General features: G+C 41.3%; 1 protein-coding gene across 2 annotated transcripts; it reads left to right on the forward strand.

Moving 5' to 3' along the window:
• Positions 1–9,366: 9,366 nt before the first annotated feature.
• RB195_001733 (uncharacterized protein) lies at positions 9,367–14,795 on the forward strand (the record flags this gene model as incomplete). 2 transcript variants are annotated; one of them, XM_064198655.1, is made up of 3 exons in its annotated part: positions 9,367–9,435; positions 14,560–14,666; positions 14,723–14,795. In XM_064198655.1, 3 exons carry the CDS (start codon positions 9,367–9,369, stop codon positions 14,793–14,795), a joined length of 249 nt encoding a protein of 82 aa, XP_064054536.1. The 2 variants fall into 2 exon arrangements, with proteins under 2 accessions (XP_064054536.1, XP_064054537.1); XM_064198656.1 differs by lacking the exon at positions 9,367–9,435 and adding an exon at positions 11,577–11,615.
• Positions 14,796–15,604: the final 809 nt, after the last annotated feature.

A 15,604-nucleotide genomic window follows, 5' to 3' on the forward strand; every position in this document is an offset into this window, starting at 1 on the left:
ATGTTCAGAGAATTATGCGAGTTTTCCAAACCACATTTCATTGGATGGAACGAGTTCCGAACATTAAAATACTTTCTTTTTTTGAGTTACACCGCATTAAACTAAACAAGGAAGGATTCAAGGACACCACAATACCTAACCTTCTCCTCCGCATCAGTTGCAAACCAGATTTCAGGATTCGATTGTCAGTTAAGCCAATTGCACTTGATGTTTTCGCGTTTGTGCTTTTAGTGAATTGATTTGATGTTTCATGTTTCCTGTTTTGGTCATGAAACTTGCACTGAATTTGGATAAATGCCTCGCCAAGGTGCTTATTCGCGGACAAAAACGAGTTCTTCGCTGATTTCAGGGCAAGTTAGCTCAGCTTCTGAAGCATTCACTTAAGAATTGATGAAAAATTATAATCAAGGTGAAAAGCAGCTGGATCACGAGTACATCTACATGTGAGAAACGTTCTAACAGATGTTTCCCAAGAAAAAGGGTTATTAAAGGTCAGAAGACGTGGCAATGATAGATGTAATAAAAATATCACGAGATCATGCTAGTTCTTCGGTTTTCGGCGTATAACAGCGGTAATGTAAGCCCCCAAATGCGCGGTGACCTAACGATACCTTGAGGATGACAAGTAAAATAAGAGCAGCAGTTATGGGTGAAGAAACCAAGCTGGTAAGCTTGTCTATTTGTTCTTCGTTCAAATTTTTGCCGTTTGAGCGAAGAACAAATGTTTCTGGTCACGTAACTATCATAGAAATGAGAATTGGAATGAGATAGTACATGAATTCTTCCCAGACTCGACTAAAAAAAACGAGGTTTTTTAAACAAAGACAAAACAGAGTTCGATAAAGTACAGGTGTAATCATTCAGTACGTGGACAATCATTCCGAAAAATCAATTAATCCAAAATCATTAGTAACTATTATTATATTTGGAAAAAAGTCCTCCAAAAAAAAGTTTGATATTTTTAGCTTTCTTTAATTAACCCATTCATTTGCCCCTTTATTTGGTCAGTCGTTTGTTCATTCATTCAGTCATTTATTTATTTATTTATTTCATTTATTTCATTATTTCCGATTCATTATTTCTCAATTTTCTGCGCTTGTTCATTCATTCGTCAACACTCACTTGACTATTCACCTTCCCTATCATTCGTTACTTATTGTTTCATTCGATTATTCAACCAAACATTACATCATATCACTTGTTCACCTCTCCATCTGCAATCACACCCACCTCATCCCCTCATTTGTTTTCCGATCGTACCTCATATGACGGCCAGCGTTGACATGATCACTAGAAAGACCAGTATGAAGTGCAAGATGTCTTATGACACACAAGTTTCGGGTGAGATATGAAGTCCGGGATCGTGGATTAATCCGCATTAGGAGGGGAACGACGAAATGTATGTGTGCTCAGGCAAATTGGACGGATGTAACATGCTTCAGAATCTAGGCACTAAAGGAACTAGTGCTCGGTTAGTAGCGACTGCGCTTAGTAATCGAGGTATCTATGTACCAAACGCTGAAATGCTGCTGATCGCTTGGTCATTAATGTATTAAAAGCGACCAAAATGAGGCGTTATTCAGTGAGACATCTCATTGCTTATTTTATTATTCATTTCCAAACTTTCATTATTTATTAGTAGAATTCAGAGATTTTCAAAGTTGCTACTGGAAACTTTCTTGGTGAATATACGTTTTCTTCTAAAAGAAACAAAGTTAGCGACGGTAAGAAGATCATCTTTATTCTCAGTCGAATCAGAACGCCTGCACTAACCTATTTTAATGGAAGCCATAACACTTTAGTATACATGGGTCATTCACACCAAAGTACGTGATTATAGAAGAATGGGGCTGAATTTAATCCGTTTACGGAGATATGCTCCTTTTGATAAACCTTAAGAGTGTTTGCCATCATTTAAGAAGAAATTCGAGGCATTTTATGAAGTTCCACCAAAGTAACATGCGCTTGAGTAGGGGACGTAAAGTGTGTGATCTCAGAGTACATAAAGTAGTGTCTTTTCAGAGGAGTATGTGCCTGCCCAGCTATTTTCGGTTCCAATACCTCGTCTCTATGTGCGTTTTATGCCCGTGGGGATAGAGCGATCGAATCGCTTTAAGGTCAGCTGATATTTCCGAGGTGTTCATACGAGGGTGTTTTTTTCTTTGCAATTTCAGCGAATCAACACGTTCGGAGTGTTCATTATTCAGAACAAATGTATGTGCTGCACGTGAAGCTCATGTGCGCACAATTCCATCGTCAACCTTTCGTTATGACATCACCGTTGGAGAGCACGTGCCTTATCCCATGGAGAGCATAAAGTACACTGAAACACATTATCGCCCACGTCGCCCATATATCTACACAGTCGCGGACATATATGTACACACACACACACACACACGCATACAATTCCACACCCAGAAGGAGGAACACAATAATAATGACGTTCGTCGCTGAACCTGCAATGAACGAACACTACAAGCGCACGATGTCGCACAATGTTGTGCAATGTTACGTCGTCTTCGTCGTCACGCCGCCTGCCTTCAATAAAGTCCTCAACGACGCAAAACATCGACAATGATGACGTGGTCGAGTCGAGAAGAAGAAAATTACGAAATTTTGCTCACATTCATGCCCTCATGTTATGGTTGTTACGTACCTATAGCTGAAAAGGCGAGGATCGGGGAGCGGAAATGGGGGAATACCAATATGGATTTTATATATAAGGACGGATCCGCGAGAGATGATGCCTTTGGGAGTGTAAGCTTAAAGTTTATATAAAACCTAGGGTTTTGGCCTAATTTGATCCTTGACTTATTGATGGAATTTGCGTCCTTCAAGATGTTCACCTTTAAAGGCATCACCCCACGAATCTGAGGTGGTACGGATTTCAGGTGGGTTATGCTTATACGGAGTCGTAGATTATGGAGAGAGGGGTGATCCCGTCTATTTCTTCCTAATTACCGTAAAAAACGGCCCGAAAGTTACGTCTTCGGGCGTTCCGGCCCGCTATTTTCTACAAGGAGTTCGATTGGAGCGCGCCACCTTTGTGCACGCGTCGCATCTTCCGGGCCGTTTTTTACGGCAATTAGGAAGAAGTGGACGGAATCAGCCCCCCTCTTCATAATCTACTATCCCGTATACGAATACTCCACCTGAAATCATAAATCCTAATAAAGTGAGAATAAAAGGAAGTGGGGAGAATTTGTGAAGAAACAAAAAAGAATGTGGCGTTCAAAAATAGCGGCAAAGTACATTTTATTGATTACTTTTTAAAATTTGACTGCATTCGGTTGCCGTAAGAATGTCTAAAATAGGTGAACTCATTCTATTTTTATTCTATTTTTTTGTGATTTCAAAAGTTTTTCTAGAGTTCTAAAATTATCCGTTGGAAATATCAATGCAAGATTTCTATAAAACAGTACATATCGTACTTTTTATGCCCAAGGTCTAGCGAAATGTCTGTATAAGTTTCAAGAACAAATATTTCGACAAAAAAATATCGGGTTACTTCCCATCTCTTGAAAACGGGTACTTCTTAGAACGGAGTTTTTTTTGCCAATTTCTAGAAACTAGTTTAGATATTTCCTCATTTTGAAACAAGAAGAAGGAAACTAAGCCTGCCGAAAGAAATGAAAATTCATTGGAAGCTTTTTGTAAACGTATATTAATTTTTCTATATTTGACAACGTAGGAAAATGAGCAGAATGAACTTTTTTTAAGCTTTGCACTGCTACCACTTACAGAAATTACTTGTAATAGGTTTGGAGGAAAATTTTTACATCCCAGAATAGAAGACTTTCTGTGGTTTCTGCAGCTGCAGAATCAAAGCAATTAGCTATCTTTAGTGTAACATAGAACCAGAATAAAATCTTACATCAAACGTGGCAAATTGGTTTGGAAAAATTCCCGTAATTGCGGAAAACCGCACACTATTTTCTAACGAAACCATAGAAGCTGTTGATCAGGTCTAGAAGGTGGAACTTAGAAGCTCCTCAACACTCTTTTTCCAGAGAAATCTGTTTTTTTCTTGTTTTATTCGAAAGTTGTTTATTTCAAAAAGGAAATAATGCGCTCTGATGTCATTTGCCCTCGAACAATTAAAGTGCTTTCTCGTACGTGAGGAAGTTGAATTCTCGGCTGGCTAACAGTGACATCGACGCTCGTTTCAAGCGAAGGAGACCGGGGGAAATTTGTATAAAAAAATTCTTCCACGGATGGAATGATATGGATAGAAAAATCCTATAATTGAGGACTCCTTTCCCCTCGATATTGTGTTCCCTATTTTCACATGGAGAAATTTCCAATCATTTTCAATTTTTTTCCTCGGAAATAGTGAAATACTTAAAGGATAAAGGATAAAGTTTCTGGCATAAAATCAATCCGCTTGGGATGCGCCCCCACGTTCACTTCAATTCAGAATCGTTTGGGGTTAACGAACGTGTATCTGGCCTATACAATGACTTGCGGTGGCTAGCCGATGTGTCAAGTCAGTGTTTTTATCCTCCCAGACAAGTCTGGTACCAACTTATCGACCACGGACGGATGAAAGGCCTGGTGAGCACTAGGGCGGATTCGAACCTCCTATCGATTGTGCAGTAGGCGGAACCTCTAACCGCTACACTACACCCGCCCAGTGAAATACTTATTATTATAAAATTATGTAGTAATTAATGTCATGAACAATATTATTAATTTTTGTAGAATATTTATTCAATGATATTAAAATGAGATTAGTAGACGTGATATCCTCTTTCAATACTAACAGAGGGAACTTGAAGAGGATTTTGTTTAGGAAAAAATCAACAACAAAAAAGATTCTGAAGTACATATCGAACGGGATGTCCGTAAAGATGAAAAGACAAATAGTACGATTTTTTTAGGACAAATTTCTATCTATAAACTTAGTTTTTCTAGAGAATGCTCATCATAAGAGTCAATCAACCCAAAAATCGTAGCCGTTTTGAAGCAGTGGTATCAAGATCGAAGAACAAAAATAGAAAATTCGCACTGACCTAGGCATATTTTCCTACTTCTCTCACGTGAAGGATGGCAGCAAACCACGGGTATTATTTGTTCGACGATTTCGAATCACTCAACGGAAACACTTCAAAAAATACGAAACCGCTTTACTATTTGACTGGGATCAGCTGACCTACGACAACCTCAATTCGCACTCGCGCATCACAGTTTCGTACTTTATTCTGGTTATACGAGGAACATGTGAGCATGCATGCTTGAGTAATCATATAAGAAAAAGATGGATGCACTCGATGAACATAAAAACTCAGAACTTCTTTTTCAAGACTTCAGACTCTTCAAACAACATTCCCCTATGTTTTCGAAGAACATCAACAGCTAAGCTAGACAATAATTTAGCAAGGAAGACTGGAAATTGACTACGAAATTAAGTATTATCCGCAATGACATCATCGCCTAAGAGCCCATCATTAATCGTCAGCAATGGACCCAATGTAATATGTATTATATGTTTTAGAGTTCTTTTTTCTGAAGAGGCGATACGCGCTGAGTTGACGTCAGTGCGTCCATCAATGACACAGAGAACATCCATGCCCATGCCTATTGCATGTGAATTTTCTGAAGCATGAGTCAGATGCGCGTTTTTTGAACGAGAATTCAGGCATCGATGTCGATCGATACTCATGAAACGACCAGAACGCATACAGAAAGTGCAAATTTCGTTCTGAAAAAGTAGCAATTTTCCTGGGAATTTTTCGGGAAACTTTTCAGAACGTATCCAATGGAACGTAAGCTGCAAGCACTGAACAGCTCGCTCTGTGGTCAAATTCTGATCCACTGCAAATCTCTCAGGAACAGCGGAAGCAGTAGATGAGAGTCAATTTAAACGAAATGTACCACGAAATTGATGATGTTAGAATTTTTCCACAAAAAGATAGGGCTAGGTATGCAGACTTCGAGTTTGAGTACACTCAATTCCTTCAATTTGCCGCAAAATGAAGTGGGAAGCAGCCTCGTCGATCAAACTCCCCTACGAGGCGCCCAACAACGCTCCAAGTGTCTTTTACGTGCCCCAGCTGTCTGCGCTCAAAGTGTTCTCATATCCGGTTTTGAGAGCATTGACTTTCCAAGAAACTTCCAACTTTCCCTAGGCTTCCCCTATTTCCCTAGGACAGGATAAGAGAAATTTCTGAGTGCGCCTCCCGTTTGCGACTTTTAACGCTTTCCGAAGAGAAGAAGTCGCACTTACATTAATTTCCTATGCATTATGCACGAAGAAAAGTTCTGTCAGTACTTCAAGGCCACCACTCGGAGAACACATCGGATACAACATCGCTGAAGCGAAACAGTTGAGATGACGTCATCGGCACCTAATGGCTAATGCGATTAGGCGACATCCAACCCGTATACGCTCTCGTTCCCATAGTTTGTCTCTGGAACGCAACGAGTGCGATGGATCCGAACGAGGAATGCCTCCGAGAGCAAGAAAAACAACTCGTCCCAAGTCGTTCTCGTATGCACAAACAATTCGTCCGCAAGATCATTATTCGCTTTGTCCACAAGATGAATAGAAAATCTGACCATCTTCACGTGGAGGTAATAGATGAAACGTGATGATGTTTGTTGCGACGCGAGCCGACGTCAAAAGATAAGCTTATCACTTCGTATGAGGTCAACATGAATGTCTTTTCTCGAAAACGAAAACTCAGCGGGTTTTCCACAGAGGAAAAATTTGATATATGAGTTCAATAAAGTCAGGTCCGAATCACGTGCTGTACTCTGATGTAAAAATACCCCTGGAATCACTCGTTTTTCGGCACCTTTTCTGACCAGTTCTTTTTTCGTGTCCCACATTCATCTGATTGAGTTTGTAGTAAGGACAGTGAAATCCGAAAGATTGCTCCGCACATCGAAGCAGGAGCTGAAAGTAGAGAAAGGCTCACAAATCTTCTCTACCTCCAAAGACTTTAGAAAATGCTTCTGGCGTCTGGCAATGGCGCTATCAATTCCTAACCTAATAGGCGGAATCTTTGAGGATCTTTGCCTTTTTATAAGTAAAAAAAGACCGAAACCTTTTTTTGTCGGGTTGCAGTGAGTCGAATTTTGTGCATGGTCATGTTTTCGAGAAATTCAGTTTGAACCCAGTTATTTTGGATGCGAATGGTGCTGTCGCAGAAGATCTGACTTGAGATTTTTGTTTTTTGATATTTTGAGAATTTTCAGATATTAAAGCGCTTCTTTGCTGTCGTGCTGCATTTTTCTTTTAGAGGAAACGATGTAAATCACGGAGTATTCCTTCTCGTCAGGGTATTTCCCAGTTGCCTTGCCCTTATCGATATGTTCTGTGGGGTGTTCAGTTCATTTTGTTCGTTTCTAACTTACTAGAGATCGACTTCGTGAACATTCGTCGTTTCAAAGCCCATGACCTAGGTATCTGTCGAAATATCGTACTTAGAAGGGGTTTCTGTGATGGCCACAAATCCCGGTCACTCTTGATTAGACTCCTCTTTTCAAACACAACAGAGAACAACATCCCAACAGAGAGCTCTTCCTCTGTGAATTCGGGACAGATCCAGTGGTGTGGTAGCTGTCCCCTAGCGTCTGTCATTGACCTCAATTTGTTCGGGTCTCTAAAGGAATGTGGTTTTTCTACGTCTCGTTCTTATCTTGTTTGCTCATGCATGTGGTTTCGTTCGAATTTTAAATTACATCACAAATTGCGCAACTTCCGCAACATTATCCGCTATCCGGAAGTTGCGCCTAAATGTGCAGCATAAAGTCGGATCAAAACGGCATGAAGCTGATTGCAGTTGCATAAGCGGCTGCGCTGGAAGCGATGCGGTGGAGCGTAGCGGTTATGGTCATGGTGGGCCCCTTGTTAGCACCACACTGTGCGGTTCGTGATCGTCCCACCTCAATTCTAACGTTGGCCCCACCGCCTCGCTTCGAGCGCAACAGCTTACGCAAGCGCACTACATACCAACACAGGAATATCATTAGGATGACATGGTTATCTGGCGGTAAAGAGGGCTATAATCCTAGATCTACTGGACATATTTTCTTGCGAGCCGTCAGGACGCTGACTTCGAATTACAAACTCTTGCGTGGCTTGGTCTTTTATTTTGATTTCACTTCATATTTATTAATGAGTGGATTTAAATTTCTCGACATATGCCGTAACAAATACGAGAAGCGAGAAAAAAAGATGTTCACAAATGATTGGTCATTACATCTTACAGCAAAAGTAACAACATTAGAGAATACAATGACTCGAAAGTACAGCATTCTGTTTCGTAGTACAGGGCAAAGTACAGAAGCGGTGTTGGACTTACATAACAGAAAAATAAAAATATTTCCAACGTGATGTAAAAAGGAGAGCGAAGCCCAACCACAACACTTGATTAGCGGACAGCCGCGTGACTGCCCTCCAATCGTTCCTTGGGTGAAATGATATGCTCTAAGCCTTTGAAATGAAAGATAAACAAAGGAATGCAAGGATAATGAAGGTCTGTTGAAGGAGGCCGCTTCGAAGGCGTGGAGAGATGCAGAAGAGCTGGGTAAGCCAGCTCTGTAGAGGACGAAAAGTTCTGAGTGTGTTGGACTCATGCCCATGAATTAGCCATTAAGTGAGTTCCACACTACAAACAAAGTCCAAGTTGAAGGAAATAGAAGAGGATTAGCAGTAGTGTGAGAGCGATGAGAACTGGTGATCAGGAAATTGGCTGCACTTTCCATTTGCATGTTAAGGATTCTTACAGAGAGTCCTGCGAGGAAATATGCGCTGCAGAAGAGAAGAAGGTAGAATGCAATTGTTATTTTGTGGATGACATGTGCTAGTAGATACCAATCAAACAAGAGGTGATAGTTCCAGGTTTGGACTGGATTGTGTAAACTGACCCAAACCTATCTAGTCCCTGAGGTCCAAAAACTTGGAAATAACAATTAAATAAGGGGAACGCTTCCGATCGGGTCGAATCACTGGGTAAAGAGAGTGTTTTTCAAGCAAAAAATGAGTTGTATGAGTTGTTTTGGATGCATCTTCATCTCCGAAGCATCGTAGAAACCAGCGACTGCGGTATGATTTTTATAGTGATCGTTGCTACTTCCCACGTCATTTTTAGGATTTATGGAGTCCTTTTTGAATTTGGGTGCAGTGGATTGCTAGAAACTTTAACGTTGTTGCGATATTAACTGGAAAGGTACGAATTTAAACACCGTCGTCTTGGAATATAATGCTGTTCCATCGGAATAGATCTATAATAAAGGGATAGAAATCGAAAGGATTGAGAAAGGATCAAGCACATACTGCTGAAATGATCAAGGAATTTGGCACATGACACTCTAGCACAAGTGGGAAATCCTTTTTGGGTTTCCCCTTTCAGACAGATGGGGTTTTTTATTCGCAGCGACTACGAAGGAACGAAAAGATTGAAAGAAGGAAATCGAAGGAAAAACGTGAGCAGAATCAAAGCAACATAGGCGTATAATTCGAAGTGTGACTGCATCAAGCGCTTATGAAGAGTGAGTGGATGAAGCGATCCTCCTGAAGTAGTTGTTTTGGAGGGCGAGTCTGAATGCGGGCAAGCAGAGGGGTGGAAGACGTTCTGCAAAGCAGACACCTGACGCTGGCGCCAAAGAGCTGCACCTCCGGAAGTCGCCAAAAACACGGGCAGTGATGGTGTGTGCAGTTCTTGTGCTTCACGAAGGTTTCTCTCAAACATCTTACATAAACATTGTCTCTCGAATTCTCTCGAAAGTACAACGCTTCAGGAAATCAGCACTTTTTCGCGCGCGTCAGACGAGCGCTCGTTGTTTTCGAGGATGAGTGCAGTTGTATTACAACTGGAAAAACATGTGACTTAAAGGCAGCATACCACGAATCTGAGGTGGTACGGATTTCAGGTGGAATATTCGTATACGGGATAGTAGATTATGCAGAGGGGAGTGATTCCGTCCACTTCTTCCTAATTGCCGTAAAAAACGGCCCGGAAGATGCGGCGCCGCACAAGGCTGGAGCGCTCCAGTCGAACTCCTTGTAGAAAATAGCGCGGACGCCCGAAGCCGTATCTTCCGGGCCATTTTTTACGGCAATTAGGAAGAAATGGACGGAATCACTCTTCTCTCCATATTCTACTATCCCGTACACGAATGCTCCACCTGAAATCTCAGATTCGTGGGGTGATGCCTTCAATGCTTGGACGTTGTTCTGATGGACCGTTATTCCGACGATTTCTTCAAAAATTGCTGACCTGCCTGCAAAAATGTAATTGAGAAGAAGAGAAGACCTGTACTAACTTGAACAAATGATGAGGGTTTCCGTTGTGCTAGTTCAGAATAATCTGGAAGGAAACAAACTAGGAAATAACTTTCCAGTTCGCAGTGTCCTTGAGACATTTCATATTTCCTCACTGGGAGGAAAAAATAGGCGCTTCTTTCCAACGATCTCTTTTTTGTCGTCAAAATTCCACTGGAGAAAAGGTGAATTTGGAGTTAGCCTTGTTAACTCACCAATGACTAAGAGAACATTGGTCCCGAATGAGCGCTACAAATACTGAAATATTCTGCATTTATGCTTTCTGTTGAGAAAACATAAAAAACTATGACCCCTAATTTTCGACCGGAACTGGTAAATCTGCCACGAAAAAAGTTACGCCAATTTTCGTTGGAGAATGTTGAACGAAAAAGACAACAAGAAAAAATTGGGAATTTTTTCTCATTGTTTTTATCTCAAAATAGGGTTCCTTTTGCTTGGTGTACGATTGGTGTATGTCGACAAATAAATAAATTGACTCGTAATTTTTTAAGGAAACCGGTATTGCTAAGAAGAAGAATTAGTATGGGAATATCATCGAATCCCGGCCAATTTGACGAATGCGTGTAGACGTATGTGTCAAACATTCTGAATTCGTAAACACTTCTCTTGTCATCTAATTTGATTTCCAGAGAACCAGAAATTTACTGTTCATAATTCTTGAGGCTAATGTTTCATGAAAGAGAATATAGAATAGAGGATTCTATTCTCGAAGTCTCAGAGCTTGATGCAACCTGTACGCTAATGCATATACATACTTCTGGAGTGCTTGTGAAGTCTTGCGTTTTGAGCAAAAAAGTAAGTTTCGGCTCTCTTCCCTAGCGTATGAAAATGTCAGAGTCTCCTTGTCTTCCTACAAAAATTAGTGCTGAATAATCAAAAGGTGATGAAACGAAGTTAACTAATCATCTGTGGAGTTTTATTCTTCTTTTTCGCTGCATGAAGTACGTGGTGGATTCTGACCTCAAAAAATCTCGAGGCGGCATATCGTCTCCCGATACGAGGTCTAATCCTTCACGTAGTAATTTCGTTGGCAGCTTGTCAATATTGCTGTCAAGCGTATTTACGTCTAGGAAGACTATCAACACGCTTTGCACGCTTATCCTCGTTCAGCTCTAACAGCTGCTACGCCTATCTCAGTTCTCGTCTTACTAGACGGCTGAGCGTATGATTAATCGGCTAATCAGTATGTTTTTCGCGACTCGCACACACACCTCTTGAGCTTCTCCACGACCAGCTAGTCTCCACTTCCGACAGTAGATTTAGTCGAGAAGATGTGGTGAGCATGGTTCTAGACGAGATTGCCTACGTAGGCTCTGCATCGGTATTTCAATGAGAAGGGAACGCCGAAATTCTGTCGTTACACATGGGTCAAAAACGAGATCATCCTCACTTATTCGCGCAACGTCGTGCGCGAATACAAGGCTAACTCCAATTTCACATTTTCCGGTGGAATTTTGACGACAAAAAAAAAGACCATTGAAAAAGAAGCACTATCGTGAAGTGGACTAAACTTCAACCATGGAGGAGGGAAGCATTTTTACAGAGTTACCTCTTCTGCGCGGAGAAGAAAGCGAAACACACCTAAATTTCCAGTTTATGTGGAACTGAAACTAGAAAAAAGAAGAAAAACAGCTATAGGAGTGGGAAAAATCGAAAATTTTCCTCACTTCAGCAGATGATTCTCATTTTAATTTTTCCATTGCCTGCTTTTTGCTGTTGATCATTCTGACCGTGCTCCGTTGGGGATAACACTTGCTGTTACCTCGAAATTTCGGATAACTCCACGGAGGGCTACCACTACCGACGAAAGTCACAAATCATCGGTTTTTAGATGGACAACAACAAATGGAAAAGGACGCAGTTGTTTATTAAAATCGTAGTCCTGAGTAGCACTTTTTTCGGCTCAGGTCTGGTAGCGAAACCAATGTTAGTAGTTCATAGCTGGGTTATGCACAGAGCACTTTCCGCCTTCACGAATGCGATTCTAGGCGTATGATGCATCCTAGGAATGTCACACCATGCTAGAAGTGTATGTTGCACCCACTTTCCAGATGTTACTCTGCCATTTCTCGAAGGTCTCGACTGTGGAACATGTTCATTGCTGTTCGCTTTGGCCGAAATCCGAAAAGAAAAAGAGCGACGTTCCTTGTGATCCCGTAGTTCAGCGGCAGTCCCAATGTGATGCATTGCATATGTTTGTCATTTTTAATGCCGCTGCAGCTTCGGTGGTGTTGCATATTGCGTCGATGCTCATGTATGCCTACGGATCCGGGACGCATCCGCACGAACACACACCTACTTCACTTGTCACATAACCCCCTGGCTCTACCTCACACTCCAATCGAACGCGAGCGCGGTCGAAAAACCTGCATTTCGGCACTGTCCTCAAAATTCTCGAGAGCATAAACCTCAAATGAACGAGGTGCACTAGTCAATAACTTCGATGATAATACGATTAAAATGTTAACAAGTTCGGTAAACTTGCTAAAGTGCTCTGCCATTAACCTGTCCTACTGTAAACAAACGATAATCGTCATACTCAAGGCATCCTAATGGATCCTAATGTATCGAATCGCATCATTTGATATGAATGAGGATGGGTTGCTGAAGTGGTGGATCGCAGTGATCCTGTTGTCGTTATACGGCAAGGGTTTTTCTAAAGATAGCAGCTCCATAAAAAAGAAAACGTCACGTCCGAATAGAGAATGAGAAGAAAAGCTTCGTTGATTCGTGAATTTAATCGAAATACACGCACCTATCTTTAGAAGCGGCGCACATAACGATTATTGCGTTTTTTATGCGATTGTATCGTGGAACAACGACACGAAACTACGAGAATCCGAAGAACGGCGAGAATGAACGGGAGAGCAAACAATAGCTGACATGACGGATGTGTGATGACGCCGACAGCAGCACCACCAGCAGCACTGTATCGATCGCTGAATTTGGGATAAATCCCAAACCCCAATTTTTCCGCGGAAAGCACCCTCATTTAAAATCTCGAAATAAGGTCATTCACCTTTTCATCCCATTTTTGTCGCAAAAATTCATGAATCTCGGATCCGGAGCCCATAAATTAAGCGATTCACACATTTTTAGGCTTTGCTCGCTGTCACATCGGAGCTTCAGAGAGGGCTGAACTTGCGTGCTCAGACACCGATTTTTGGACACTTAAAAGGCGTACTAGTTTGAATTAGTTCTGCTTCTAGCTCCTTCGATAAATCCTGAACGCAACGAAAATGCAACTTTCACTGAGAATTTACATCAAATATGGGTAAACGAATCTCTGTATCTCGGTTACCCTGAGTTAACATCTAATGGACAAGGTGTACTCTTTCGTGAATGACCCAACCAGACCAACGCCGTAATACAAGTACTTGGGACGAAAAGTAATGTCAGAAATTGTTAAGGTGAGTAATGCAAATACGACTGGATGAATGCGGTCTCATCGCAAGTTTTTAGACAGGGAACAGGCAACTATTAGATGAGGTTCAGTGCAGCTAATATTTCGAGATAGAGTTCCAGTCGAATGACTACTTCAAATGCTTGATTGCACGAAATGAAACAATGAAAATCGGAGGAAATATGTATGAGGAACAACAAGAAAAAAGTGTTTGGGAGTTTTTTTAAAGAATAAAGGCATTAAAGGTGGTCCTTCGAACCTCAGCAGAATATTCAAGGAAGATAATCTGTTGTCTCTTGCATGGAAAGTTAGGTTGATTTAAGCTCAGGTAATTGGAAAATTGAAGGGATCTACCAGCGATCCACTGTGAATTGATCGGTTAAGGCGATGGCCTCCCAGCCCAGAAGATTGCCGGAAACGAGATTGAATTTGATTATTCCGAAAACAGTGAGACAATCCTCTAATTATTTTCGCATGGAAATTTCGTCCAAGTTTGTCGAAAATTGCGCTACATGAATTTTTCAAACACTTGTGTGAACTATCGCAAATGCGGAAGAAAATCGCGCGAGTGACACGAGCGTGTCGCATGACTTCGCAACTGATGTCGATTGTGTGTGCATGTGTGTGAAACTCGTTTCCTCGTTGAATAGTTCACCGTCGTTGCAGTTAGTTTATCGTCGCCACGTTCGTCGAGCAGGTCCTGAGCGGAAAATCGTGCTGTGGGTCACATGTCTTGTGTCAACGAGATGGATGAAGATGTGGAGTAAAAACATCATTAAAGGAGTTTGATGAGGAGCGCACAAATGACTTCGGAATGCAAACAAGCAAGTTTTGCGCCTCTTTTCTACTGTCGGTGTTTTAGTGTTTTGATGGTGCGGCTTTGGAATGTGACCTGTTCGAGAAATGCGCGAAAGTCGACGCGCACAGCCAGAGACCTCAAACGGGGAACCCACCATTTTCACCCACACGGTGGGTTCAAGGTTTTCTCAGCCTGGAAACAAATGAGTGGTGTTTTAATATTCAAGGATATCTTGCTTCGTAGCGCTGAGACCTTCTTCCGTTTTCTCCCGTTTCGCACACGACTGTATATATTCATAGCAACATATTTGTGTGTACACATTTTTATGTAATACCTTTAGAAGATTGCAGTTTTAATTAATTTTCCAAAAATCTAGCTCAGGTTTTATAATAAAAGCAATCATTATTTGATGGATGCCAAATTTCTGGAGGAATATGCTCACGTCAACTTAAAAACCGTTTCTATGTTGACAATATGCAAAAAGACCACGAATTTGCTCGAACGGGTCTTTGCTCGGCTAATAGCGATCGGACGTAGGCGAATTATTCCGAGCAGAGCTGGAAGAAGCAAACGCTTCAGCGGTTTTCGCTCACAATTTTGCCGCTACCAACTATTCTCTGTCGATTCTTTGATTCTCATTTTCAAAAACATCCTAATTGCTTAATATAGGAAAACTTCCAACTATTCAGTAGTCTGCGGTTTTAGCCCGCAAAAACACTTATGTGAAATGAAAAAAGGAGGACCGAGGATATTTTCCAGTATGCTTTAAGAGAAAGAAGAATATCCTGGGAAATGTCGTCGGTCCTTCTTTTTTCATCTTTTTTTCTATCTCTTTTTTGATTCTTGGCTTCTTTTTTGATTCAGAAGGACCAACCAGATTTCGCGATTATAAGGTGAGAGAATGAATACGATGGAAAGGTTGCTGAATAACAGGATTTCCTGGAACACGTCATTTTTTCCTCTAATTCTTCTTTGTTTTTCAACCATTGTTGGTATCCACACGGTGCTAGAACGATCTACCGAGCTGTTTTACCGTAGAATAAAAGCTAACTATTTTTCAGCAACCGCTGAAGTTCCAAGAGTTTTACGAGAGGAACTAAATGCGTGC

This window comes from Necator americanus, chromosome IV (genome assembly GCF_031761385.1).
Source record: "Necator americanus strain Aroian chromosome IV, whole genome shotgun sequence".
NCBI classification, from domain to species: domain Eukaryota; kingdom Metazoa; phylum Nematoda; class Chromadorea; order Rhabditida; family Ancylostomatidae; genus Necator; species Necator americanus.